The following is a 25511-nucleotide window of genomic DNA, read 5'->3' on the forward strand; positions in this document are numbered from 1 at the left end:
AGAACAAATGATTCGCCGTTTTGAGCAAGAGATGAATGAAATAAAAAAGTTCTTTGTTACAGAGTGGGAGAATCTGGAAAGTCAACAGAAGCAACTGATGGAGAAAATGGAGCAGGAGCACACCAACCATCTGCGCGAGGAGGCCGAACGAATCAAAGCTGATTCAGGTTCTGAAGGTGCGTGCCATAATCTGGTGTCAGAAGAGTTAACGGTCAGCCAACTCCTTCATATGCTGAGGGACAAGACTCTGAAATGGGAAAAACTTGAACACGAGCTGCGATCTTCAAAGGAAAAGGGTTCGGAGCTCTCAAAAGTCATTGAGATGGCTGATGTGACGACACAGACTGAAACGACTGCAACAGAGCAGCCATTGGATGCCAAAAGTACGCTGACTCACGTCAATGTAGAACAACAGACCGCTGAAACAGCTGCTCCGGTAGAGGGATTGCATAGTCCGATCAATCAATTTCCAAAGGAAGTTGAAGTATTAAAATCACAAATGAGGTCACTAGTAAACGACTTGCTGAAAGCCCAGAAAAAGCTGGATGCAGGGGTACACATGAAGAAGTCTCTTCAGGAAAGATGTCTGGATTTGGAACAAGAGCTGGCTAACGTCCAGCTGGGTATGGAGGAAATAGACGACCCTCTCACTGGTCTAGCTCAGGACGACACCGAATATTACCATGACCTGGTGGACGACACTGAATATTACGATGTCCTGTCCTGCCCAGCTTGTAACTTCGACTCCCAAAGTGCAGAAATCATGGAGGAGCACCAAAAGTCTACGGAACATCGGGAGAAGCTGGCTCGACGACGGAAACAGGAGGAAGAGAAGGAGGAACTGCGCATGCAGCTGGCAGCTGTGGCAGCTGACAATGGAGCCCAGAGAGTCTCCAAGAAGCAGAAAAGGAAAAGTAAAAACAGAAGATGACCCATCTGAACCATTATCACCTCTACCAGATCACACACGTGGTCCCTCCGAACGGAGCCAAATCAGTTCGGAAGTTCAAGCTGTTAAATCCATGAAAGGACTATTGAATGAGTAACGTGAACCGACTACACCACAGAGATTGAATCTGTGAACTGTTTTCTGCAGAGACTGAATCTGTGATATGTTACGTTAAACATGAAGTTATATATGTATATATGTTATTACGTTATGTTAAATGGGGGGGATGACTATAAAGCTAAGAAGGGAGGAGTGTTGTGTATGTAACCTGTTCCACCTTAAGAGATGTACTACTTTCTCAGGCTGCTGTAGACGTAATACCGGGGGTGAACACACCGGTATATAAGCACTGTGCAGTAATCTTGTATTCAGTATAGTCCCTACCTCCAACCAGTAAAGACCTGTTTTTATTGTTACTCATTAGTCTGTGTCTTAATTAACTAAATAATTCACAGACTTAACACCATCCAACACTCCCAGGGCAGGTACAGCACGGGTTCGATACAGAGTAAAGCTCCCTCTACACTGTCCCATCAAACACTCCCAGGGCAGGTACAGCATGGGTTAGATACAGAGTAAAGCTCCCTCTACACTGTCCCATCAAACACTCCCAGGGCAGGTACAGCCCGGGTTAGATACAGAGTAATGCTCCCTCTACACTGTCCCATCAAACACTCCCAGGGCAGGTACAGCACGGGGTTAGATACAGAGTAAAGCTTCCTCTACACTGCCCCATCAAACACTCCCAGGGCAGGTACAGCACGGGTTAGATACAGAGTAAAGCTCCCTCTACACTGTCCCATCAAACACTCCCAGGGCAGGTACAGCACGGGTTAGATACAGAGTAAAGCTCCCTCTACACTGTCCCATCAAACACTCCCAGGGCAGGTACAGCACGGGTTAGATACAGGGTAAAGCTCCCTCTACACTGTCCCATCAAACACTCCCAGGGCAGGTACAGCACGGGTTAGATACAAAGTAAAGCTCCCTCTACACTGTCCCATCAAACACTCCCAGGGCAGGTGCAGCACGGGTTAGATACAGAGTAAAGCTCCCTCTACACTGTCCCATCAAACACTCCCAGGGCAGATACAGCACGGGTTAGATACAGAGTAAAGCTCCCTCTACACTGTCCCATCAAACACTCCCAGGGCAGGTACAGCACGGGTTAGATACAGAGTAAAGCTCCCTCTACACTGTCCCATCCAACACTCCCAGGGCAGGTACAGCACGGGTTAGATACAGGGTAAAGCTCCCTCTACACTGTCCCATCAAACACTCCCATGGCAGATACAGCACGGGTTAGATACAGAGTAAAGCTCCCTCTACACTGTCCCATCAAACACTCCCAGGGCAGGTACAGCACGGGTTAGATGCAGAGTAAAGCTCCCTCTACACTGTCCCATCCAACACTCCCAGGGCAGGTACAGCACGGGTTAGATACAGAGTAAAGCTCCCTCTACACTGTCCCATCCAACACTCCCAGGGCAGGTACAGCACGGGTTAGATACAGAGTAAAGCTCCCTCTGCACTGTCCCACCCAACACTCCCAGGGCAGGTACAGCACGGGTTCGATACAGAGTAAATTGCAGTCACTGTTGCAATGTGGGAAGCACAGCAGCCAATTTGCGCACAGCAAGCTCCCACAAACAGCAACATGATAATCATTTTTATTGATGTTGGTTGAGTGCAAAATATCGACCCCAGGACAAACTCCCCTGCTCTTCTTCGAAATAGTGGCCGTGGGATCTTTTACATCCACCTGAGAGAGCAGACGGGGCCTCGGTTTAACAGCTCGCCCGAAAGATGGCACCTCTGACAGTGCAGCACTCCCTCAGCACTGACACTAGGAGTGTCAGCCTGGATTGTGTGCTCTGCTCGAATCTCTGGAGTGGGACTCGAACCCATGACCTTGTGACTCGGAGGTGAGAGAGAGAGAGAGCCACCCAGTGAGCCACGGCTAACAGATTGACATCAAGGGCGGAGACTGTCCTGCCGACACTGCGTTCCGACAGGCGGTCCTCAGCCCCTCCCCTCCCCATTCCCCCCGAAATGCCTGCACATTGCTAATGCGTCTGGTCAAAGAGAAGGTTGGATTGAAGTAATTAAAGTTAATATGAATGTCAGAGGGCAGCGAAGTGCTTAATGCGGAGATAAGTAGCTGCATTTTGCTTCCAAGTGTGGATTGGCTGTGGTTGAAACGTGACCGAGCAGATTGGAACAAAGGGACCTTGAGCTGCCCAATCGCGGCCGGGTGATAATCCGCTGCACTGATGATTGGGAATATTTTCAAAAAGTGCTTTGGAATTCTTCCTGAAAAGGAATGGAAGTGAAGCAGATAAAATAAATTCACAAGGTTCCATCTGCAGGTTTTGGAGTTCGGGCCGTCTCCACTCAGCCTCCGGTGTCTCCATCACCATTTGCTGGGCAAGAGTATTGAGGGATATGGAGCAACGGCGGAGTGGTGGGGTTAAGGTGCAGACCAGCCGCGATCCAATCGAATGGTAGAACAGGCTCGAGGGGCTGAATGGCCTCCTCCTGTTCCCGTGTAACAGGCTCGAGGGGCTGTATGGCCTCCTCCTGTTCCTGTGTAACAGGCTCGAGGGGCTGAATGGCCTCCTCCTGTTCCTGTGTAACAGGCTCGAGGGGCTGAATGGCCTCCTCCTGTTCCTGTGTAACAGGCTCGAGGGGCTGAATGGCCTCCTCCTGTTCCTGTGTAACAGGCTCAAGGGGCTGAATGGCCTCCTCCTGTTCCTGTGTAACAGGCTCGAGGGGCTGAATGGCCTCCTCCTGTTCCTGTGTAACAGTCTCAAGGGGCTGAATGGCCTCCTCCTGTTCCCGTGTAACAGTCTCGAGGGGCTGAATGGCCTCCTCCTGTTCCTGTGTAACAGGCTCGAGGAGCTGAATGGCCTCCTCCTGTTCCCGTGTAACAGGCTCGAGGGGCTGAATGGCCTCCTCCTGTTCCCGTGTAACAGGCACGAGGGGCTGAATGGCCTCCTCCTGTTCCCGTGTAACAAGCTCGAGGGGCTGAATGGCCTCCTCCTGTTCCCTTGCCCACAGAAACTGGCCACTGTTCTTAAGGTAACGCTGATCTCACCTTTGACGAACAAAATGGCGGAGTCCCGCACACCGTGAGCAACAAACGTTATCTCCGCCTCGTTCTCTTCCACTTGGACCCCTCTGATCAGCAGGGTGTGACGAGTCCACGACTGCTCAATCTTGAACCTCTCACCATCGAGGAGCTGCCGGCCCTTCATGTGCCACGTTCCGAGGACCGAGGTGGACAGCTCGATGGCGAACTCCGCGTCTCCGCCCTGGCACAGTATCATGTCACTCAGGTGAGTGTGAATCCTCGCTGAAGGCACTGGAGGGAGACAGGAACAGTTATAGTCAGCTCCGAGACAGTCTCTCCCATCTGAGACTGTACGGCCCGTGTGTCTCAGTGTCAGCTTCGAGACAGTCTCTCCCGTCTGGGACTGTGCAGCCCGTGTGTGTCTCAGTGTCGGCTCCGAGACAGTCTCTCCCGTCTGGGACTGTACGGCCCGTGTGTGTCTCAGAGTCGGCTCCGAGACAGTCTCTCCCATCTGGGACTGTGCAGCCCGTGTGTGTCTCAGTGTCGGCTCCGTGACAGTCTCTCCCGTCTGGGACTGTACGGCCCGTGTGTGTCTCAGAGTCGGCTCCTGTACATGTACAGCACACAGCGGGTAAAAGGGAACGATTGACTCCTGTCTGGTACTGTACGATCCGTGTGTGTCTCAGTGTCAGCTCCTGTACATGTACAGTACACAGCGGGTAAAAGGGAACGATTCACTCCTGTCTGGTACTGTACCGCGCGTGTGTGTCTCAGTGTCGGCTCCGTGACAGTCTCTCCCGTCTGGGACTGTACGGCCCGTGTGTGTCTCAGAGTCGGCTCCGTGACAGTCTCTCCCGTCTGGGACTGTACGGCCCGTGTGTGCCTCAGAGTCGGCTCCGTGACAGTCTCTCCCGTCTGGGACTGTACGGCCCGTGTGTGTCTCAGTGTCAGCTCCGTGACAGTCTCTCCCATCTGGGACTGTGCAGCCCGTGTGTGTCTCAGTGTCAGCTCCTGTACAGTACACAGTGGGTAAAAGGGAACGATTGACTCCTGTCTGGTACTGTACGGCCCGTGTCTCTCAGTGACAGCTCCTGTACATGTACAGTACACAGCGGGTAAAAGGGAACGATTCACTCCTGTCTGGTACTGTACCGCGCGTGTGTGTCTCAGTGTCAGCTCCTGTACGTGTGATCACAGTCCCGCTACTCAATATCTTTTTCTTCCGGGATAACTCGGCTCTGCTCTGTTCCTGGAATCAGGAGTGAGGAAGGGCCACAGAGTGTTAGAGCCCGACTTCAGAACTTTCCCCCCCGTTCCCCTCCCCTGCCCGGCAGCCCTCCAGCTCTTACCCAGATGCACCACTCCGGGAAACTCCGCCGTCTCGCTCCTCCCGTAGTTATTGATGGAGCAGACCCGGAATCGGTAATGGGCCTCGGCGGGAACACTCTCGCCCAGGATCTCCACCGCCGTGGTGACCTCGGTGGTCAAGCAGCGCACCCATTCCTCGGCGCCCAGCTCCTGCCGCTCGATCACGTAGCCGGTCACCCCGCTCCTCCGGCAGTCGGGCGGTGGGGCCCACAGCAGCGAGGCAGCGTTCGGCTTCTCGCAGCTCATCTGTATGCTGACCGGGGCGCACGGAGGCGTCTGTCTCCTGGCTACAGGTGAGAAAGCACACAACAACAACTTGCATTAGTATAGCGCCTTTAAGATAGTAAAACGTCCCAAGGCGCTTCACAGGAGCGATTATCAAGCAAAATTTGACAACGAGCCACACAAGGAGAAATTAGGGCAGGAATTTGGTCAAGGAGGTGGGTATTAAGGAGTGTCTTAAATGAGGAGAGAGAGGCGGAGAGGTTTAGGGAGGGAATTCCAGAGCTCAGGGCCCAGGCGGCTGAAGGCACGGCTGCCAATGGTGGAGCGATTATAATCGGGGATGTGCAAGAGGCCAGAATTGGAGGAGCGCAAAGATCTCGGCGGGTTGTAGGGCTGGAGGAGGTTACAGAGATAGGGAGGAGCGAGGCCTGGGAGGGGTTTGAATACAAGGCGACAAACAAAGAAGAAAGTCCGATCTGAAGATTCTTCCGAGATCTTTCCTCTCCTCCTGACTTCACTACTTGCTGGGATAAGAACATAAGAAACAGGAGCAGGAGTCGGCCATTCGGCCCCTCGAGCCTGCTCCGCCATTCAATAAGATCATGGCTGACCTTCTACCTGAACTCCACTTTCCTGCACTATCCCCATATCCCTTGATTCCCTTAATATTCTAAAATCTATCGATCTCTGTCTTGAATATACTCAACGACTGAGCCTCCACAGCCCTCTGGGGCAGAGAATTCCAAAGATTCACCACCCTCTGAGTGAAGAAATTTCTCCTCATCTCAGTCCTAAATGGCCAACCCCTTATTCTGAAACTGTGACCTCTGGTTCTAGACTCTCCAGCCAGGGGAGACATCCTCCCTGCATCTACCCTGTCAAGCCCTGTAAGAATTTTGTATGTTTCAATGAGATCACCTCTCATTCTTCTAAACTCCAGAGAATATCGGCCTAGTCTACTCAATCTCTCCTCATAGGACAATCCCCCCCATCCCAGGAACCAGTCTGGTGAACCTTTGTTGCACTCCCTCTATGGCAAGTATATCCTTCCTTAGGTAAGGAGACCAAAACTGTACACAATACTCCAGGTGTGGTCTCACCAGGGCCCTATATAATTGCAGTAAGACGTCTTTACTCTTATACTCAAATTCTCTTGTAATAAAGGCCAACATACCATTTGCTTTCCTAATTGCTTGCTGTACCTGCATGTTAACTTTCAGTGATTCGTGTACAAGGACACCCAGGTCCCTCTGAACACCAACATTTCCCAATCTCTCACCATTTAAAAAATACCCCTGCTTTTCTATTTTTCCTACCAAAGTGGATAACTTCACATTTCTCCACATTATATTCCATTTGCCATGTTCTTGCCCACTCACTTGGCCTGTCTATATCCCCTTGAAGCCTCCTTCCATCCTCCTCACAACTTACATTCCCACCCAGCTTTGTATCATCAGCAAACTTGGATATAGTACATTTGGTCCCCTCATCCAAATCATTGATGTAGTTTGTGAATAGCTGAGGCCCAAACACTGATCCTTGCGGTACCCCACTAGTTACAGCCTGCCAACCCGAAAATGACCCTTTATTCCTACTCTCTGTTTTCTGTCCGTTAACCAATCCTCAATCCATGTTAGTATATTACCCCCAATCCCATGAGCCCTAATTTTGTTTAATAACCTCTTGTGCGGCACCTTATTGAATGCCTTCTGAAAATCCAAATACACCACATCCACTGGTTCCCCCTTATCTATTCTGCTAGTTACAACCTTAAAAACTCTAACAAATTTGTCAAACACGATTTCCCTTTCATAAATCTGTGTTGACTCTGCCCAATCCTATTATTATTTTCTAAGTGCTCTGTTACCACGTCCTTAATAATAGATTCTAGCATTTTCCCTACTACTGATGTCTGACTAACTGGTCTGTAGTTCCCCGTTTTCTCTCTCCCTCCTTTCTTAAATAGTGGGGTTACATTTGCTACCTTCCAATCCATGGGAAGCATTCCAGAATCCTTGGAATTTTGGAAAATGACAACCAATGCATCCACTATCTCTAGCCACCTCTTTCAAAACCCGAGGATGTAGGCCATCAGGTACAGGGGACTTATCGGCTTTCAGTCCCATTAATTTCTCCAGTACTATTTTTTTACTAATACTAATTTCTTTCAGTTCCTCATTCTCGTTAGACCATTGGTTCTCCACTATTTCCGGGAAGTTTTTTGCGTCTTCTTCCATGAAGACAGACACAAAAATGTATTTGTTTAATTTCTCTGCCATTTCCTTATTCCCCATTATAATTTCTCCTGTCTCGGCCTGTAAGGGACCCACATTTACTTTCGCTAATCTTTTCCTTTTTACATACCTATAGAAGCTTTGAGTCTGTTTTTATGTCTCTCGCTAGTTTACTCTCATATTCTATTTTCCCTTTCTTTATCAATTTCTTGGTCCTCCTTTGCTGAATTCTAAAATCCTCCCAATCCTCAGGTTTACTACTCTTTTTGGCAACATTATAAGCCTCTTCCTTTGATCTAATGCTATCTTTAACTTCTTCTGTTAGCCACGGTTGGACCACTTTTCCTGTGGGGTTTTTGTGCCTTAAAGGAATGTACAGCTGCTGTAAATTATGTATTAATTCTTTAAATGCTAGCCACTGCTCGACTACCATCATACCTTTTAATGTAGTTTCCCAATCTACTTTAACCAACTCGCCCCTCATACCTACGTAGTTTGCTTTGTTTAGATTTAAGACCCTAGTTTCAAAACTGAGATTGATCGATTTTTGTTGGGTAAGGGTATTAAGGGTTACGGAAACAAGGCGGGTAAATGGAGTTATGATACAGATCAGCCATGATTTAATTGAATGGCGGAACAAGCTCGAGGGGCTGAATGGCCTCCTCCTGTTCCTATGTTGCTAGGCGGGGCTTTGGATGCCAGTCAGAAGGCCCTTTTCAAAATGGCGGCGGCCGTATCGCTTGGCGTATGTCGGGGCGGTGAGGACGCTGACCCCACTCAAAATTGGCAGCTAGGTTTGGCTTTGAGCGACTTACGTTTCACTCGGAGCTGGCACGACGACTTGGAGTCGCTGATCACGAAGGTGATGACGCCGGAATCTTCTGTCGTGGCGTTGACAAAGACCAGGATGTGCGTCTTCCCGAAGGACTTGATGATGGTCTTGTGCGACTCGCTCAGCAGCTCCCCGTCCTTGTACCAGCGCACCTCCACGTGCTCCTCGTCCAGGTCCACGCAGAAGGCTGCATTCTCCCCTTCCGCCAAGTCCAGCTTACGTGGTAACCGCTTCACGATCTTACCTTCGGCGGGAGGGAAAGATGGCGAGGGGTTAAAATAAATCCTCACCTGGGCCGGGTTTAATTTTCAATCTATTTCAGCCGTGGCTCAGTGGGTCTCACTCTCTCACCTCTGAGTCAGGAGGCCACTCCAGAGACTTGTCGGAGGTGCAGTCTTTCAGATGGCAATTTGCGCACAGCAAGCTCCCGCAAACAGCAATGTGATAATGACCAGATAATATGTTTTTAGTGATGTTGATTGAGGGACAAATACTGGCCCCAGGACTCCCCGGCTCTTCTTCAAAATTGTGCCATGGCATTTTTTTACATCCAGCCGAGAGCAGACAGGGGCCTCGGTTTAAAGTCTCATCTGAAAGATGGCACCTCCGACAGTGCAGCGCTCCCTCAGTACTGCCCCTCCGACAGTGCAGCGCTCCCTCAGTACTGTCCCTCTGACAGTGCAGCACTCCCTTACTACTGCCCCTCCGACAGTGCAGCACTCCCTCAGTACCGCCCCTCCGACAGTGCAAAGCTCCTCAGTACTGCCCCTCCGACAGTGCGGCACTCCCTCAGTACTGCGCCTCCGACAGTGCAGCGCTCCCTCAGTACTGCCCCGCCAACAGTGCGGTGCTCCCTCAGTACTGCCCCAACAGTGCAGCGCTCCCTCGGTACTGCCCCTCCAACAGTGCAGCACTTCCTCGGTACTGTCCCTCCAACAGTGCAGCGCTCCCTCAGTACTGCCCCTCCGAGAGTGCAGCGCTCCCTCAGTACTGCCCCTCCGACAGTGCAGCGCTCCCTCAGTACTGCCCCTCCAACAGTGCGGCGCTCCCTCAGTACCGCCCATCTGACAGTGCGGCCCTCACTCAGCACTGCCCCTCCGACAGTGCGGTGCTCCCCCAGTACTGCCCCTCCGACAGTGCAGCGCTCCCTCAGTACTGCCCCTCCGACAGTGCATCACTCCCTCAGTACTGCCCCTCCGACAGTGCAGTGCTCCCTCAGTAACGCCCCTCTGACAGTGCAGCATTCCCTCAGTACTGCCCCTCCGACAGTGCAACGCTCCCTCAGTACTGCCCCTCCGACAGTATAGCACTCCCTCAGTACTGCTGCTCTGACAGTGCAGCGCTCCCTTGGTACTGTCCCTCTGACAGTGCAGCGCTCCCTTAATAATGCCCATCCGACAGTGCAGCACTCCCTCAGTACTGCCCCAACAGTGCAGCGCTTCCTCAATACAGCCCCTTCAACAATGCAGCGCTCCCCGAGTACTGCCACTCCAACAGTGCAGCGCGCCCCCAGTACTGCCCCTCCGACAGTGCAGCGCTCCCTTAGCATTGACCAACCGACAGTGCAGCACTCCCTCAGTACTGTCCATCCGACAGTGCAGAGCTCCCTTTACCGCCTCCCTGACAGTGCTGCGCTCCCTCAGTACTGCCCCTCTGATAAAGCAGCGCTCCCTCAGTACTGCCCCTCCGACAGTATAGCACTCCCTCAGTACTGCCGCTCCGACAGTGCAGTGCTTCCTCAGTACTGCCCCTCTGACAGTGCAGCGCTCCCTCAGTACTGCCTCTCCGACAGTGCAGCGTTCCCTCAGTACTGCCCCTCCGACAGTGCAGCACTCCCTCAGTACTGCCCCTCCGACAGTGCAGCGCTCCCTCAGTACTGCCTCGCCAACAGTGCAATGCTCCCTCAGTACTGCCCCAACAGTGCAGCTGTCCCTCAGTACTGCCCATCTGACAATGCGGCCCTCCCTCAGCACTGCCCCTCCGACAGTGCGGCGCTCACTCAGTACTGACCCTCCGACAGTGCAGCGCTCCCTCAGTACTGCCCCTCCGACAGTGCGGCGCTCCCTCAGCACTGCCCCTCCGACAGTGCGGCGCTCCCTCAGCACTGCCCCTCCGACAGTGCGGCGCTCCCTCAGTACTGCCTCTACGACACTGCGGCGCTCAGTCGATACTGCCCCTCCGACAGTGCATCACTCCCTCAGTACTGCCGCTCCGACAGTGCGGCGCTCCCTCAGTACTGCCCCTCCGACAGTGCAGCGCTACCTCAGTCCTGCCCCTCTGACAGTGCAGCATTCCCTCAGTACTGCCCCGACAGTGCAGCACATCCCTCAGTACTGCCCCGCCAACAGTGCAGTTCTCCCTCAGTACTGCCGCAACAGTGTAACGCTCCCTCAGTACTGCCCCTCCAATGGTGCAGCGCTCCCTCGGTACTGTCCCCCCGACAGTGCAGCGCTCCCTCAGTACTGCCCCTCCAACAGTGCAGCGCTCCCTCAGTACTGCCCCTCCGACAGTATAGCACTCCCTTAGTACTACCCCTCCGACAGTATAGCGCTCCCTCAGTACTGCCCCTCCGACAGTGCAGCACTCCCTCAGTACTGCCACTCCGACAGTGCAGCGCTCCCTCAGTACTGCCTCTCCGTCAGTGCAGCACTCCCTCAGTACTGCCCCTCCGACAGTGCAGCGCTCCCTCAGTACTGACCTTTCGACAGTGCAGCACTCCCTCAGTACTGCCCCTCCGACAGTGCAGCGCTCCCTCAGTACTGCCCCTCCGACAGTGCAGCACTCCTTCAGTACTGCCCCTCCGACAGTGCAGCGCTCCCTCAGTACTGCCCCTCCGACAGTGCAGCGCTCCCTCAGTACTGCCCCTCCGACAGTGCAGCGCTCCCTCAGTACTGTCCCTCTGACAGTGCAGCACTCCCTTACTACTGCCCCTCCGACAGTGCAGCACTCCCTCAGTACCGCCCCTCCGACAGTGCAAAGCTCCTCAGTACTGCCCCTCCGACAGTGCGGCACTCCCTCAGTACTGCGCCTCCGACAGTGCAGCGCTCCCTCAGTACTGCCCCGCCAACAGTGCGGTGCTCCCTCAGTACTGCCCCAACAGTGCAGCGCTCCCTCGGTACTGCCCCTCCAACAGTGCAGCACTTCCTCGGTACTGTCCCTCTAACAGTGCAGCGCTCCCTCAGTACTGCCCCTCCGAGAGTGCAGCGCTCCCTCAGTACTGCCCCTCCGACAGTGCAGCGCTCCCTCAGTACTGCCCCTCCAACAGTGCGGCGCTCCCTCAGTACCGCCCATCTGACAGTGCGGCCCTCACTCAGCACTGCCCCTCCGACAGTGCGGTGCTCCCTCAGTACTGCCCCTCCGACAGTGCAGCGCTCCCTCAGTACTGCCCCTCCGACAGTGCATCACTCCCTCAGTACTGCCCCTCCGACAGTGCAGTGCTCCCTCAGTAACGCCCCTCTGACAGTGCAGCATTCCCTCAGTACTGCCCCTCCGACAGTGCAACGCTCCCTCAGTACTGCCCCTCCGACAGTATAGCACTCCCTCAGTACTGCTGCTCTGACAGTGCAGCGCTCCCTTGGTACTGTCCCTCCGACAGTGCAGCGCTCCCTTAATAATGCCCATCCGACAGTGCAGCACTCCCTCAGTACTGCCCCAACAGTGCAGCGCTTCCTCAATACAGCCCCTTCAACAATGCAGCGCTCCCCGAGTACTGCCACTCCAACAGTGCAGCGCGCCCCCAGTACTGCCCCTCCGACAGTGCAGCGCTCCCTTAGCATTGACCAACCGACAGTGCAGCACTCCCTCAGTACTGTCCATCCGACAGTGCAGAGCTCCCTTTACCGCCTCCCTGACAGTGCTGCGCTCCCTCAGTACTGCCCCTCTGATAAAGCAGCGCTCCCTCAGTACTGCCCCTCCGACAGTATAGCACTCCCTCAGTACTGCCGCTCCGACAGTGCAGTGCTTCCTCAGTACTGCCCCTCTGACAGTGCAGCGCTCCCTCAGTACTGCCTCTGCGACAGTGCAGCGTTCCCTCAGTACTGCCCCTCCGACAGTGCAGCACTCCCTCAGTACTGCCCCTCCGACAGTGCAGCGCTCCCTCAGTACTGCCTCGCCAACAGTGCAATGCTCCCTCAGTACTGCCCCAACAGTGCAGCTGTCCCTCAGTACTGCCCCTCCGACAGTGCAGCGCTCCCTCGGTACCGCCCATCTGACAATGCGGCCCTCCCTCAGCACTGCCCCTCCGACAGTGCGGCGCTCACTCAGTACTGACCCTCCGACAGTGCAGCGCTCCCTCAGTACTGCCCCTCCGACAGTGCGGCGCTCCCTCAGCACTGCCCCTCCGACAGTGCGGCGCTCCCTCAGCACTGCCCCTCCGACAGCGCGGCGCTCCCTCAGTACTGCCTCTACGACACTGCGGCGCTCAGTCGATACTGCCCCTCCGACAGTGCATCACTCCCTCAGTACTGCCGCTCCGACAGTGCAGCGCTCCCTCAGTACTGCCCCTCCGACAGTGCAGCGCTACCTCAGTCCTGCCCCTCTGACAGTGCAGCATTCCCTCAGTACTGCCCCGACAGTGCAGCACATCCCTCAGTACTGCCCCGCCAACAGTGCAGTTCTCCCTCAGTACTGCCGCAACAGTGTAACGCTCCCTCAGTACTGCCCCTCCAATGGTGCAGCGCTCCCTCGGTACTGTCCCCCCGACAGTGCAGCACTCCCTCAGTACTGCCCCTCCAACAGTGCAGCGCTCCCTCAGTACTGCCCCTCCGACAGTATAGCACTCCCTTAGTACTACCCCTCCGACAGTATAGCGCTCCCTCAGTACTGCCCCTCCGACAGTGCAGCACTCCCTCAGTACTGCCACTCCGACAGTGCAGCGCTCCCTCAGTACTGCCTCTCCGTCAGTGCAGCACTCCCTCAGTACTGCCCCAACAGTGCAGCTGTCCCTCAGTACTGCCCCTCCGACAGTGCAGCGCTCCCTCGGTACCGCCCATCTGACAATGCGGCCCTCCCTCAGCACTGCCCCTCCGACAGTGCGGCGCTCACTCAGTACTGACCCTCCGACAGTGCAGCGCTCCCTCAGTACTGCCCCTCCGACAGTGCGGCGCTCCCTCAGCACTGCCCCTCCGACAGTGCGGCGCTCCCTCAGCACTGCCCCTCCGACAGCGCGGCGCTCCCTCAGTACTGCCTCTACGACACTGCGGCGCTCAGTCGATACTGCCCCTCCGACAGTGCATCACTCCCTCAGTACTGCCGCTCCGACAGTGCGGCGCTCCCTCAGTACTGCCCCTCCGACAGTGCAGCGCTACCTCAGTCCTGCCCCTCTGACAGTGCAGCATTCCCTCAGTACTGCCCCGACAGTGCAGCACATCCCTCAGTACTGCCCCGCCAACAGTGCAGTTCTCCCTCAGTACTGCCGCAACAGTGTAACGCTCCCTCAGTACTGCCCCTCCAATGGTGCAGCGCTCCCTCGGTACTGTCCCCCCGACAGTGCAGCGCTCCCTCAGTACTGCCCCTCCAACAGTGCAGCGCTCCCTCAGTACTGCCTCTCCGTCAGTGCAGCACTCCCTCAGTACTGCCCCTCCGACAGTGCAGCGCTCCCTCAGTACTGACCTTTCGACAGTGCAGCACTCCCTCAGTACTGCCCCTCCGACAGTGCAGCGCTCCCTCAGTACTGCCCCTCCGACAGTGCAGCACTCCTTCAGTACTGCCCCTCCGACAGTGCAGCGCTCCCTCAGTACTGCCCCTCCGACAGTGCAGCGCTCCCTCAGTACTGCCCCTCCGACAGTGCAGCGCTCCTTCAGTAAGTGGAGGCCTCCACCCGTGTAATACTAATCCTTTGAACGGTGGGTACAGGTGGCTGGATTTTCCCCCAGCTTTGCACTCTCCCCACGCCTCCAACACACTTGCCAATGGAGAGGATGCACGCGCTCCACTGGCTTCCAGCCTCTCACCTTTTACCGCTACCTCGGCAATGCTCCTGCCACCATCTTTCATCTCGCAAAGGTAAATGCCGTCATCATCCATGGTTATGTCCTTGATGGTGAGCCGGCGCAGTGACCCCTGCTGCTCGATGATGTACTTGGCGCTGGGCTGTAACTTGCGGTCTTCAAGGTACCAGAAGGCTGGGACGGAGTCACCTGGGACCTCACACTCCAGGATGGCCTGCTCCCTCTCGTTAACCTCGACATCTTGCAACTGGCTCTTAAACTTGATGTGAGGTTCTGGAGAGGAGATAAAGAGGAATAGCTAACAAGTTCTTTATAAGAACATAAGAAATAGGAGCAGGAGTCGGCCACTTGGCCCCTCGAGCCTGCTCCGCCATTCAATAAGATCATGGCTGATCTTCTACTCTCATCTCTACTTTCATAATCAACTTTATTGTCATTGTTAGTGCACAAGTGCAGTACAACGAAATGTAAGCTTGCGGCTCCCGAGAGTGTACATTTTGATTAAGACATTTAACATTCATTTGACTTGTAACATAAACATAAACATAATAAAGTGCATTGGCAGATGTGCAGGCTTTAGAGTTTATTTGCAGAGTTCAATAGGATGACAGCCCTGGGAAAGAAGCTGTTCCTAAATCTGGTCGTTCGGGTGCGAATGCATCTGTAGCGTCTCCCAGATGGCAGGGGGGCGAACAAACTGTGGCTGGGGTGGGTAGGGTCTTTGATGATGGTCCGTGACCTAATATCTATTAATCTCTGTCTTGAATATACTCAACGACTGAGCCTCCACAGCCCTCTGGGGTAGAGAATTCCAAAGATTCACCACCCTCTGAGTGAAGGAATTTCTCCCCATCTCAGTCCCAAATGGCTGACCCCTTTATTCTGAGACTGTGACCCCTGGTTCTAGACTCCCCAGCCAGGGGGAAACATCCTCCCTGCATCTACCCTGTCAAACCCTGTAAGAATTTTGTTTGTTTAAATGAGATCACCTCTCATTCTTCTAAACTCCAGAGAGTATAGGCCTAGTCTACTCAATCTCTCCTCATAGGACAACCCTCTCATCCCAGGAATCAATCTAGTGAACCTTCGTTGCACCGCCTCCAAGGCAAGTATATCCTTCCTTAGATAAGGAGGCCAAAACTGTGCACAGTACTCCAGGTGTGGTCTCACCAGAGCCCTGTACAATAGTAGCAAGACTTCCTCACTCTTATACTCCAACCCCCTTGCAATAAAGGCCAATATACCATTTGCCTTCCTAATTGCTTGCTGTACCTAAGTGCTAACTTTCTGCGTTTCCTGTACGAGGACACCTAAATCTCTCTGAACACCAACATTTAATCGTTTTTTTTTACTCCTTTCTTTCTGTTTTTCTATTCTTCCTACCAAAGTGAATAACCTCACATTTCCCCACATTATACTCCATCTGCCACCTTACTGCCCACTCACTTAGCCTGTCTATATCTCATTGCAGACTCTTTGGGCTGGATTTTCATTGAGGAATCGGGTAGGAGGCAGGACTACAATGTTCAGGGTTGTAGTCCCGCCTCCATCGAGTTGTAACCAACCCACGCGATTTTCACTTGATTGACCTTGTTGAGCCCGCCCAGCGGACTCAGCAGGCCAATTAAGGGCCACCCGGCAACAGGTGACATCACAGGTTGATATTTCATCTGTCAAGTGCTTTTGACAGATGAAATATCAGCGTTTGACAGCTGTTTGAAGCTGTCAAACACTGACAATCTGTACTCCAGGTTAATTCATTCCTCTCAGGATGATTTAGAGATCTCTCCGGAACAGAAAGCTGAATGCTGCAATTTTTGACAGATCGCAGCCATTCTGCTTTCTGTGCCGGTGAGATGAGGGACTCCTGAGACCTGAAGGAAGGAAGGCTGTAAAGGTAAGTAAAACTTCTTTAAACACTTTACACACACCAAACACACTTACCTCTGCACTCATGCACCCATCACTCACCTGAACACCGGACATCTCGACCCCTCCAAGCCCTTCAGCCCGACGGTCCGCCTCGCTAACTTGGCGTGGTTTGGAGCCATCGGGAATCCCACACTTCAAGAATGAAAATAGGGATTAGGCTAAAAACTGCCTGTTAACTACCTGTTAACAGGCAATTAATTGGCACTAATCCCCTTCCCGCCTCGGGAAGGCGGGTCCCAGTGTGGGTCGGGTACCCACCTCCTTTGAAACTGGCATGGAGGCGGGTTGGGGGCGGGATGGGTTCGTGCCCCCCGATTTCAGGATTTTAACCCCCCACACGCCTCCAATCCCACCTCCACGGCCCAATGAAAATCCTGCCCTTCATGTCCTCCTCACAGCTTACTTTCATAACAACTTATATTTATTGGCAGCAAACGAGGTCTTTATAATAAGAATTTAGATTTATGAATAGCTAATGATGTCTTTGTAACAACAACTTATATTTGCTCAGTACCATTAACATAGTAAACATTGCCAGGGTGCTTCAGAGATGAGAAACGATGTGATTATCGCCACTTTGGCAGTATATCGTCCCCGCGGGGACTGAGGCGATTCAAGGAGTAGGTCCACCTCTCCCTCCTCAGGACGGGATTAAATGAGGCATCTTTTCTCCTACTCAATCTCTCCTCATAAGACAACCCTCTCATCCCAGGAATCAATCTAGTGAACCTTCGTTGCACCGCCTCTATGTCCTTCCTTAAATAAGGAGACCAAAACTGTGCACAGTACTCCAGGTGTGGTCTCACCAGAGCCCTGTACAATTGTAGCAAGACTTCTTTACTCTTATACTCCAACCCTCTAGCAATAAAGGCCAACATGCTATTTGCCTTCCTAATTGCTTGCTGTACCTAAGTGCTAACTTTCTGCATTTCCTGTACGAGGACACCTAAATCTCTCTGAACACCAACATTTAATAGGTTTTTTTTTACTCCTTCCTTTCTGTTTTTCGATTCTTCCTACCAAAGTGAATAACCTCACATTTCCCCACATTATACTCCATCTGCCACCTTATTGCCCACTCAGAGTATTGTGTGCAGTTTTGGTCGCCTTATCTGAGGAAGGATGTTCTTGCCATGGAGGGAGTGCAGCGAAGATTCACCAGGCTGATACCTGGGATGGCAGGAATGACGTATGAGGAGAGATTGGGTCGATTGAAACATAGAAACATAGAAACATAGGAGCAGGAGTAGGCCATTCGGCCCCTCAAGCCTGTTCCGCCATTTAATGAGATCATGGCTGATCATCCAAATTCAGTACACTGTCCCTGCTTTCTCCCCATATCCCTTGATCCCTTTAGCCTTAAGAAATATATCTAATTCCTTCTTGAATATATTTAATAAGTTGGCCTCAACTGCCTTCTGGGGTAGAGAATTTCACAGGTTCACCACTCTCTGGGTCGATTGGGCTTGTACTCGCTGAAGTTTAGAAGAATGAGAGGGGATCTCACTGAAACTTATAAAATTCTGGCAGGACTGGACAGACTAGATGCAGGGAGGATGTTCCCAATGGTCGGGGAGTCCAGAACCAGGGGTCACAGTCTAAGGATAAGGGGTAAGCTATTTAGGACAGAGATGAGGAGGAATTTCTTCACCCAGATGTTGTACAAAGCTCTGGTCAGGCCCCAGCTGGAGTCCGCCATTCACCTCACCTCAGGACGGATACATTGGCCTTGGAGGGGGTGCAGCGCAGGCTCACCACCGGGCTTGTGTTCTCTTCAACAACAACAATGTATTTATCTAGCGCCTTTAACGTAGTAAAACGTCCCAAGGCGCTTCACAGGACGGCCTTCGGGCGCTCCGCTTCTTCCTTGAACAGAGGCCCAACCAGTCCCCATCCACCACCACCCTCCTCCGCCTGGCTGAACTTGTTCTCACATTGAACAACTTCTCCTTTGACTCCACTCATTTCCTCCAAATTAAAAGTGTTGCTATGGGAACCCACATTGGTCCTAGCTATGCCTGCCTTTTCGTGGGTTATGTGGAACATTCTTTGTTCCAGTCCTACTCGGGTCCCCTCCCTCACCTCTTTTTCCGGTACATTGATGACTGTATCGGTGCCATTTCCTGCTCTCGCCCTGAACTAGAAAATTTCATTTGTTTCCAATTTCCACCCTTCCCTCACCTTCACATGGTCCATCTCCGACTCTTCCCTTCCCTTCCTCGACTTCTCTGTCTCCATCTCTGGGGATAGGTTATTGACCAACATTCACTACAAGCCCACTGACTCCCACAGCTACCTGGACTACACTTCCTCCCACCCCGCCTCCTGTAAGGACTCCATTCCATTCTCCCAGTTTCTCTGTCTCCACCGCATCTGCTCTGACGATGCCACCTTCCATACCAGTGCTTCCGACATGTCTTCCTTTTTCCTCAACCGAGGATTCCCCTCTACTGTGGTTGACATGGCCCTTGACCGTGTCCGTTCTATTTCCCGCACTTCTACTCTCACCCCTGCCCCTCCCTCCCGGAACCACGATAGGGTTCCCCTTGTCCTCACCTTTCACCCCACCAGCCTCCACATTTAATGGATCATTCTCCGCCATTTCCGCCACCTCCAGTATGATCCCACCACCAAACACATCTTCCCCTCACCTCCCCTTTCAGCATTCCAAATGGACTGCTCCCCCCGCGACACCCTGGTCCACTCCTCTATCACCGCCAAAACCCCTTCCCCTTCGCCCGGCACCTTCCTGTGCAAGCGCAGGAGATGCAACACATGCCCTTTTACCTCCTCCCTTCCCACTGTCCAGGGCCCCAAACACCCCTTCCAGGTGAAACAGCGATTTACTTGTAATTCTTGCAATTTAATATACTGTATTCGCTGCTCACGATGCGGTCTCCTCTCCATTGGGGAGACCAAACGCAGATTGGGTGACTGCTTTACGGAACACCTCCGTTCAGTCCGTAAGGGTGACCCCGAGCTTCCGGTTGCCTGTCACTTTAATTCTCCGCTCCACTCCCACTCAGACCTCACCGTCCTCGGCCTCTTACACTGTTCCAATGAAGCTCAGCGTAAGCTCGAGGAACAGCACCTCATCTTTCGATTAGGCACTTTACAGCCTTCCGGACTCCACATAGAGTTCAACAATTTCAGATCATAACCTCGGCCCCTATCATAGATATATTTTTTTATCCACACTTTTTGTCTGTGTCTTTTTTTCTTCTCTCCCACATGGCAGCTGTCTTTCACTCTGCCAGCACAATTTACACTTCATCTAGAGCCATCCTTTGTTTCTTAACCTGCCCCATTACCATCTCCTCTTGCCTTGAATATCTCGTAATGTCTCTTAACCTCTTCCGCCTTTCATCCTATCACAGACCTTCCTGACATAAGAAAACTACTAGGCACTTGGTCTAAGCGTTAAACAAAGCTTTAATCAACTGTTTTACAACATGGAGGTCTAGTTGTGTCCTTCACTAGTTCCTGTTAAGAATGTCCTGCGCAAGCTGGGCCCGTGCCCGAGTATTTATACTCTCCCTGGACAGCGCCACCCGTAGGCCGCTCAGTATTATTTCATAAGTCTTTCTTTCATGAATGACTGATTCATGTCACTTCCCTTTTGTTCTTTCCTCCCCTCCCCCCTTTCCCAACCCCTACACTTGCTTATAAACCTGTTCCATCTCCTGCTTTTTTTCCAGTTCTGACGAAAGGGTCATCGACCTGAAACGTTAACTCTGTTTCTCTCTCCACGGATGCTGCCTGGCCTGCTGCGTATCTCCAGCATTGGCTGTTTTTATTATTGAAGGAGTATTAAGTCGGGTACCTTTGACGTTGAGCAGTACTGAGCTGAGCGTCTGACCAGCTGCATTGGAGGCTGAACACGCATAAAGCCCATGGTCCAGTTGCTTGCAGTAGAGCACCTTGAGGATGAAGTAGCCCTCCCTGTCCTCGTACAGGAGGTGACGCCTATCAGGGGCAATCAGCCTGCCGTCCTTCCGCCAGATGATCTCCGGCTTGGGCTTCCCGGTGACGTAGCAGCGGAACTTGGCATGCTTGCCTTCCGTCACGGAGAACACTTTGACCTTGGCGAGCCGGGGCGAGTCGCCGCTGGCCACTTTCCGCCGTGCGCTCTTGGAGTCCGGCTCAAGCTCGTGCGGGTTGCGGTGGCGGCTCCGGTGCCTCCTCTCGCAGTGCGGCTCGTGGTGACGCCGGCGGCCATCCGGCCCCTCGCCGTCCTGGACGCCGTTGGCGCAGGGGTGACTGGCGGTGGTGGTGGCGGCGGAGGCAGGGGTGGGGACCGCCTCGTTGGTGCATGCGCCGGGGTCCACCAGGAGGACGGCTGCCGCCATGGCCTCGCCGTAGGCGTTGCGCGCCTTGCAGAGGTAGACGCCGGCGTCGGGCATCCGGGCGTTGAAGATCTTCAGGTGGTGCCACCCCTCGCCCTCCTGGCCTGTGCTGAAGTGCGCGCTCTCGAAGATCTCGCCCAGCTTCTTGCCGTCCTTCTCCCACGTCACCGAGGGCATCGGACTTCCGGCCAGCTGGCCATTGAAGGCGACGTTGTCTCCTCGGACCACCCTGGCCGAGGTGGGCTTGACCAGGAAGGCCGGCTTGTTCTCGGAGCTCCCGTCCCCCTCCTCCACCCGGAGGGTGGCAGCGGCGTAGGTCTCCCCCACCCCGTTCTTGGCCTTGCAGATGTACTGCCCGCTGTCCTCCAGCCGCGCCTGCGAGACCACCAGGTTGTAGACGTTCCCGTCCTCCAGGAACCGGTAGCGGCCGGAAGGGGAGATCTGAGCCTTGTCCCTCTCCCAGATCACCGTCGGTTTAGGGTCTCCTGCAATCTGGCACTTGAGGACTGCGTCAGCCCCATTTGGCACGGTAAACGTCCTGGGGTACGCCAGGAATCTTGGAGCTCCACCAAACACATCCATCGGTGAAGAATACTTAAGGGCCGCGGTGACAGAGTGAGCCTCCTTTGGGCATCCACCTAAAAATAGTCAAAGTACAACAAATTTAACACCTTTTTCTAACAATAATCGGTAAAAGAACCAGAGGGGAGACGAGGAGAATTTTTTTTTACGCGGCGAGTTGTTGTGATCTGGAACACGCTGTCTGAAAGGGCGGTGGAAGCAGATTCAATAGTAACTTTCAAAAGGGAATTGGATAAATACTTGAAGGGGAGAAATTCACAGGACTGTGGGGAAAGAGCAGGGGGGAGTGGGACTAATTGGAGAGCTCTTTCAAAGAGCCGGCACAGGCACGATGGGCCGAATGGCCTCCTTCTGTGCTGTATCATTCTATGATTCTACAAGTTTCGGGTCTTGCCTTAGATATTCTTGCTGGTCACTCCCATTGGGGGTCTGAGTGTCTTATGTCTACAGGTGTTGCCTGTACTGAAAGAATGAAAGACTTGCATTTATATAGCGCCTTTCACGACCACCAGATGTCTCAAAGAGCTTTACATCCAATGAAGTATTTTTGAAGTGGAGTTACTGTTGTAATGTGGGAAACGCGGCAGCCAATTTGCGCACAGCAAGCTCCCACAAACAGCAATGTGATAATGACCAGATAATCTGTTTTTGCTATGTTGGCTGAGGGATAAATATTGGCCCAGGACACCGGAGATAACTCCCCTGTTCTTCTTTGAAATAGTGCCGTGGGATCTTTTACGTCCACCCGAGAGAGCAAACAGGGCCTCGGTTTAACATCTCATCCGAAAGACGGCACCTCCGACAGTGCGGCCCTCCCTCAGCACCGCACTGGGAGTGTCAGCCTGGATATTTTTGCTCAAGTCTCGTGAGTGGGACTTGAACCCACGACCTTCTGACTCAGAGGCAAGAGTGTGCGGCCCACTGAGCCACAGCTGACATCTACTGGCCACTATTTAACCTTGTGTACAGCGTAACCCAGTGTCTAACAGAAGGACACCTTTGTGATCTGAACTGGACGTGGTGTCTCTCGCATAAGCCTGCACGTGAACCTCTCCATCTTTTCAAACACTCGGTAAAGGCGAGGTTAGTTACGAATGGTTCAGGTGTTTCATTTCTCAGACAGCAGGTGACGCTACAGGACAACAGTTATGGTGGGACTCACTTAATTCCATCACTGCGACTGATCTTTGCGTAAAAGCCGGCGCCAGCACGATGGGCCGAATGGCCTGCTTCTGTGCTGTATGTGACGTAAGAAAACTACTAGGCACTTGGTCTAAGCGTTAAACAAAGCTTTAATCAACTGTTTTACAACATGGAGGTCTAGTTGTGTCCTTCACTAGTTCCTGTTAAGAATGTCCTGCGCAAGCTGAGCCCATGCCCGAGTATTTATACTCTCCCTGGACAGCGCCACCCGCAGGCCGCTCAGTATTATTTCATAAGTCTTTTTTTTCATGAATGACTGATTCATGTCAGTATGATTCTATGATTAATCCGCATTGATGTAACAGTAATGGAGTCCGACAGGCCGGGATGGTCCCAGGTTCAACTCCTGGTCTGTATTGAGTGGGCGAGTCTCAGCTGAAGCAATGGTCGGGACCCTCACATCCCTCACCCCGTCCCCCGTGCCAGGGAAAGGGGGAAATCAGCCAGAGTTCCCGTTCCTCATCGTTATCTATCTTAGCCACGGGGGGTGGGGGGGAGCGGGGGCGGGGAGGAGGGGGGCCGGTTGCGAGGAGGAGGTGGGGGAGGAGTGGGGGGTGACCGGTGCCCTCGCCATGAAGTCAACACCATCAAAAAAGAAAAAGAAAGAACCGACAGTTATATCGCACCTCCTGACTCCCCAAAGCCTTTCCACCATCTGCAAGGCACAAGTCAGGAGTGTGATGGAATACTCTCCACTTGCCTGGATGAGTGCAGCTCCAACAACACTCAAGAAGCTTGACACCATCCAGGAGTATTGTGTGCAGTTTTGGTCGCCTTATCTGAGGAAGGATGTTCTTGCCATGGAGGGAGTGCAGCAAAGATTCACCAGGCTGATACCTGGGATGGCAGGAATGACGTATGAGGAGAGATTGGGTCGATTGGGCTTGTACTCGCTGGAGCTTAGAAGAATGAGAGGGGATCTCATTCAAACTTATACAATTCTGACAGGACTGGACAGACTAGATGCAGGAAGGATGTTCCCGATGGTCGGGGAGTCCAGAACCGGGGTCACAGTCTAAGGATAAGGGGTAAGCCATTTAGGGCAGAGATGAGGAGGAATTTCTTCACCCAGAGAGTGGTGAACCTGTGGAATTCTCTACCACAGAAGGCAGTGGAGGCCAATTCATTAAATATATTCAAGAAGGAGTTGGATATATTTCTTAAGGCTAAAGGGATCAAGGGATATGGGGAGAAAGCAGGGACAGGGTACTGAATTTAGATGATCAGCCATGATTGCATTGAATGGCGGAGCAGGCTCGAGGGGCCAAATGGCCTACTCCTGCTCCTATCTTCTATGTTTCTATGTTTCTATGTAGGACAAAGCAGCCCGCTTGATTGGCACCCCATCCACCACCTTAAACATCCACTCCCTCCACCACCGGCGCACCGTGGCTGCAGTGTGCACCATCTACAAGATGCACTGCAGCAACTCGCTAAGGCTTCTTCAGCAGCACCTCCCAAACCCGCGATCTCTTCCATCTAGTAGGACAAGGGCAGCAGGCGCATGGGAACACCACCAGCTCCAAGTTCCCCTCCAAGTCACACACCATCCTGACTTAGAAGTATATCGCCGATCCTTCATCGTCACTGGGTCGAAATCCTGGAACTCCCTCCCTAACAGCACTGTGGGAGTACCTTCACCACACGGACTGCAGCGGTTCAAGAAGGCGGCTCACCATCACCTTCTCGAGGGCAATTAGGGATGGGCAATAAATGCTGGCCTTGCCAGCGACACCCACATCCCGAGAATGAATATAAAAGAAGTTGCCAGGTTTCATGTGCGAAGCAATAAGGATATTGAGGCATGGGGGATGCTGCAAAATAGATTTACAAGGATGATACCAGGAGTGAGAGATTATGGGGGAAAAATTCGGTTGCTTTACGCCTCCCGTTAGTGCCTTAAGAGGGCGCTAATGGGGCGCAAAGCAACTAGCGCCCGGGCGCGACGATGTTTGCACAGCTCGCGAAATTGACCAGAGTTTTTGCTGCGGCGCTAAACACTACCGCCACGATCTCCTGCGCCCGCAGATCATGACGTCAGTCAAACGTGCAACGCCCCGGTAGCACCCCAGACCGGATATTGAGTGGCGCCCCCTGCCTTACCGCCTGCCGCTAGCAACGACAGGTTGAGGGGAGCGTTATGCAGTTGGGAAGGGACTGGGGGAGCGCTATTTAAAGGCGACCGCTTCCTGCCTTTTTTGTCGGTGACATTTTTGCACCACACATTCTGAGAGAGAGAGACTTCTGGAGAGATTCAACGCTGTGTGAAGGAGTCTTGGGTACTGAGCAGCACTCTGCAGGTTCATTTTGATTTGACCTTCCTTGCATCGATTTAGAAGAGACTATGGGGGCTGCACTCTGAGCTCTTTCCCTGGGCCTCTCCATTGTTCTTTCCAGCAGATTTGATGTACAGGTCTCTCCAGGCCGAGATTCAAGGCTGCAATGGGCAGGATGTGGATGGAGAGCTAGATCGACCCTCCCCTTTAAGAACTGGCCGGCGCCAGCGTGTCTGTGTTCCATTGCTGACTGACATTACATGAACTTCGCCAGCGCTCTGACGTAGCGCCTCGCTCCTCGGCGTTAGCGCCTTAAGACAGGTGTGTAGCACCTGATTTAGCGCTCCAATCACCTCCAGGGGCGATAGAAGCCAAGTTTGCAGTCGGAGGCGATAATTAGCGCAGGCGCTAAATTTTGCGCCCGGCCGATAATTGCGCCCCAAACGGGGCGATACCGAGTTTCTCCCCCTATAACTATCAGGAAAGACTGAGCAGGCTGGGGCTCTTTTCTCTAGAAAAGAGAAGGCTGAGGGGAGACCTGAT

The 25511-nt window shown here is 53.1% G+C and overlaps 1 protein-coding gene across 5 annotated transcripts in view; it reads right to left on the bottom strand.

Moving 5' to 3' along the window:
- The window catches only part of LOC147120616 (obscurin-like protein 1), a 159840-nt gene that overhangs the window by 130529 nt on the left and 3800 nt on the right, over positions 1 to 25511 (bottom strand). For all 5 annotated transcript variants that reach the window (XM_085986751.1, XM_085986749.1, XM_085986752.1 and 2 more), the window contains exons 2-6: positions 20385 to 21545; positions 14633 to 14902; positions 8665 to 8925; positions 5372 to 5677; positions 4047 to 4313 (exon numbers count right to left, since the gene is read on the bottom strand). In XM_085986751.1, coding sequence (XP_085842877.1) covers positions 4047 to 4313; positions 5372 to 5677; positions 8665 to 8925; positions 14633 to 14902; positions 20385 to 21489 — 2209 coding nt within the window. In that variant the 5' untranslated portion in view covers positions 21490 to 21545. The remainder of the gene's footprint in view (positions 1 to 4046; positions 4314 to 5371; positions 5678 to 8664; positions 8926 to 14632; positions 14903 to 20384; positions 21546 to 25511) is intronic.

Source organism: Somniosus microcephalus, chromosome 4, assembly GCF_052327205.1.
Source record: "Somniosus microcephalus isolate GS21.2 chromosome 4, FLI_Smic_1.0, whole genome shotgun sequence".
NCBI classification, from domain to species: domain Eukaryota; kingdom Metazoa; phylum Chordata; class Chondrichthyes; order Squaliformes; family Somniosidae; genus Somniosus; species Somniosus microcephalus.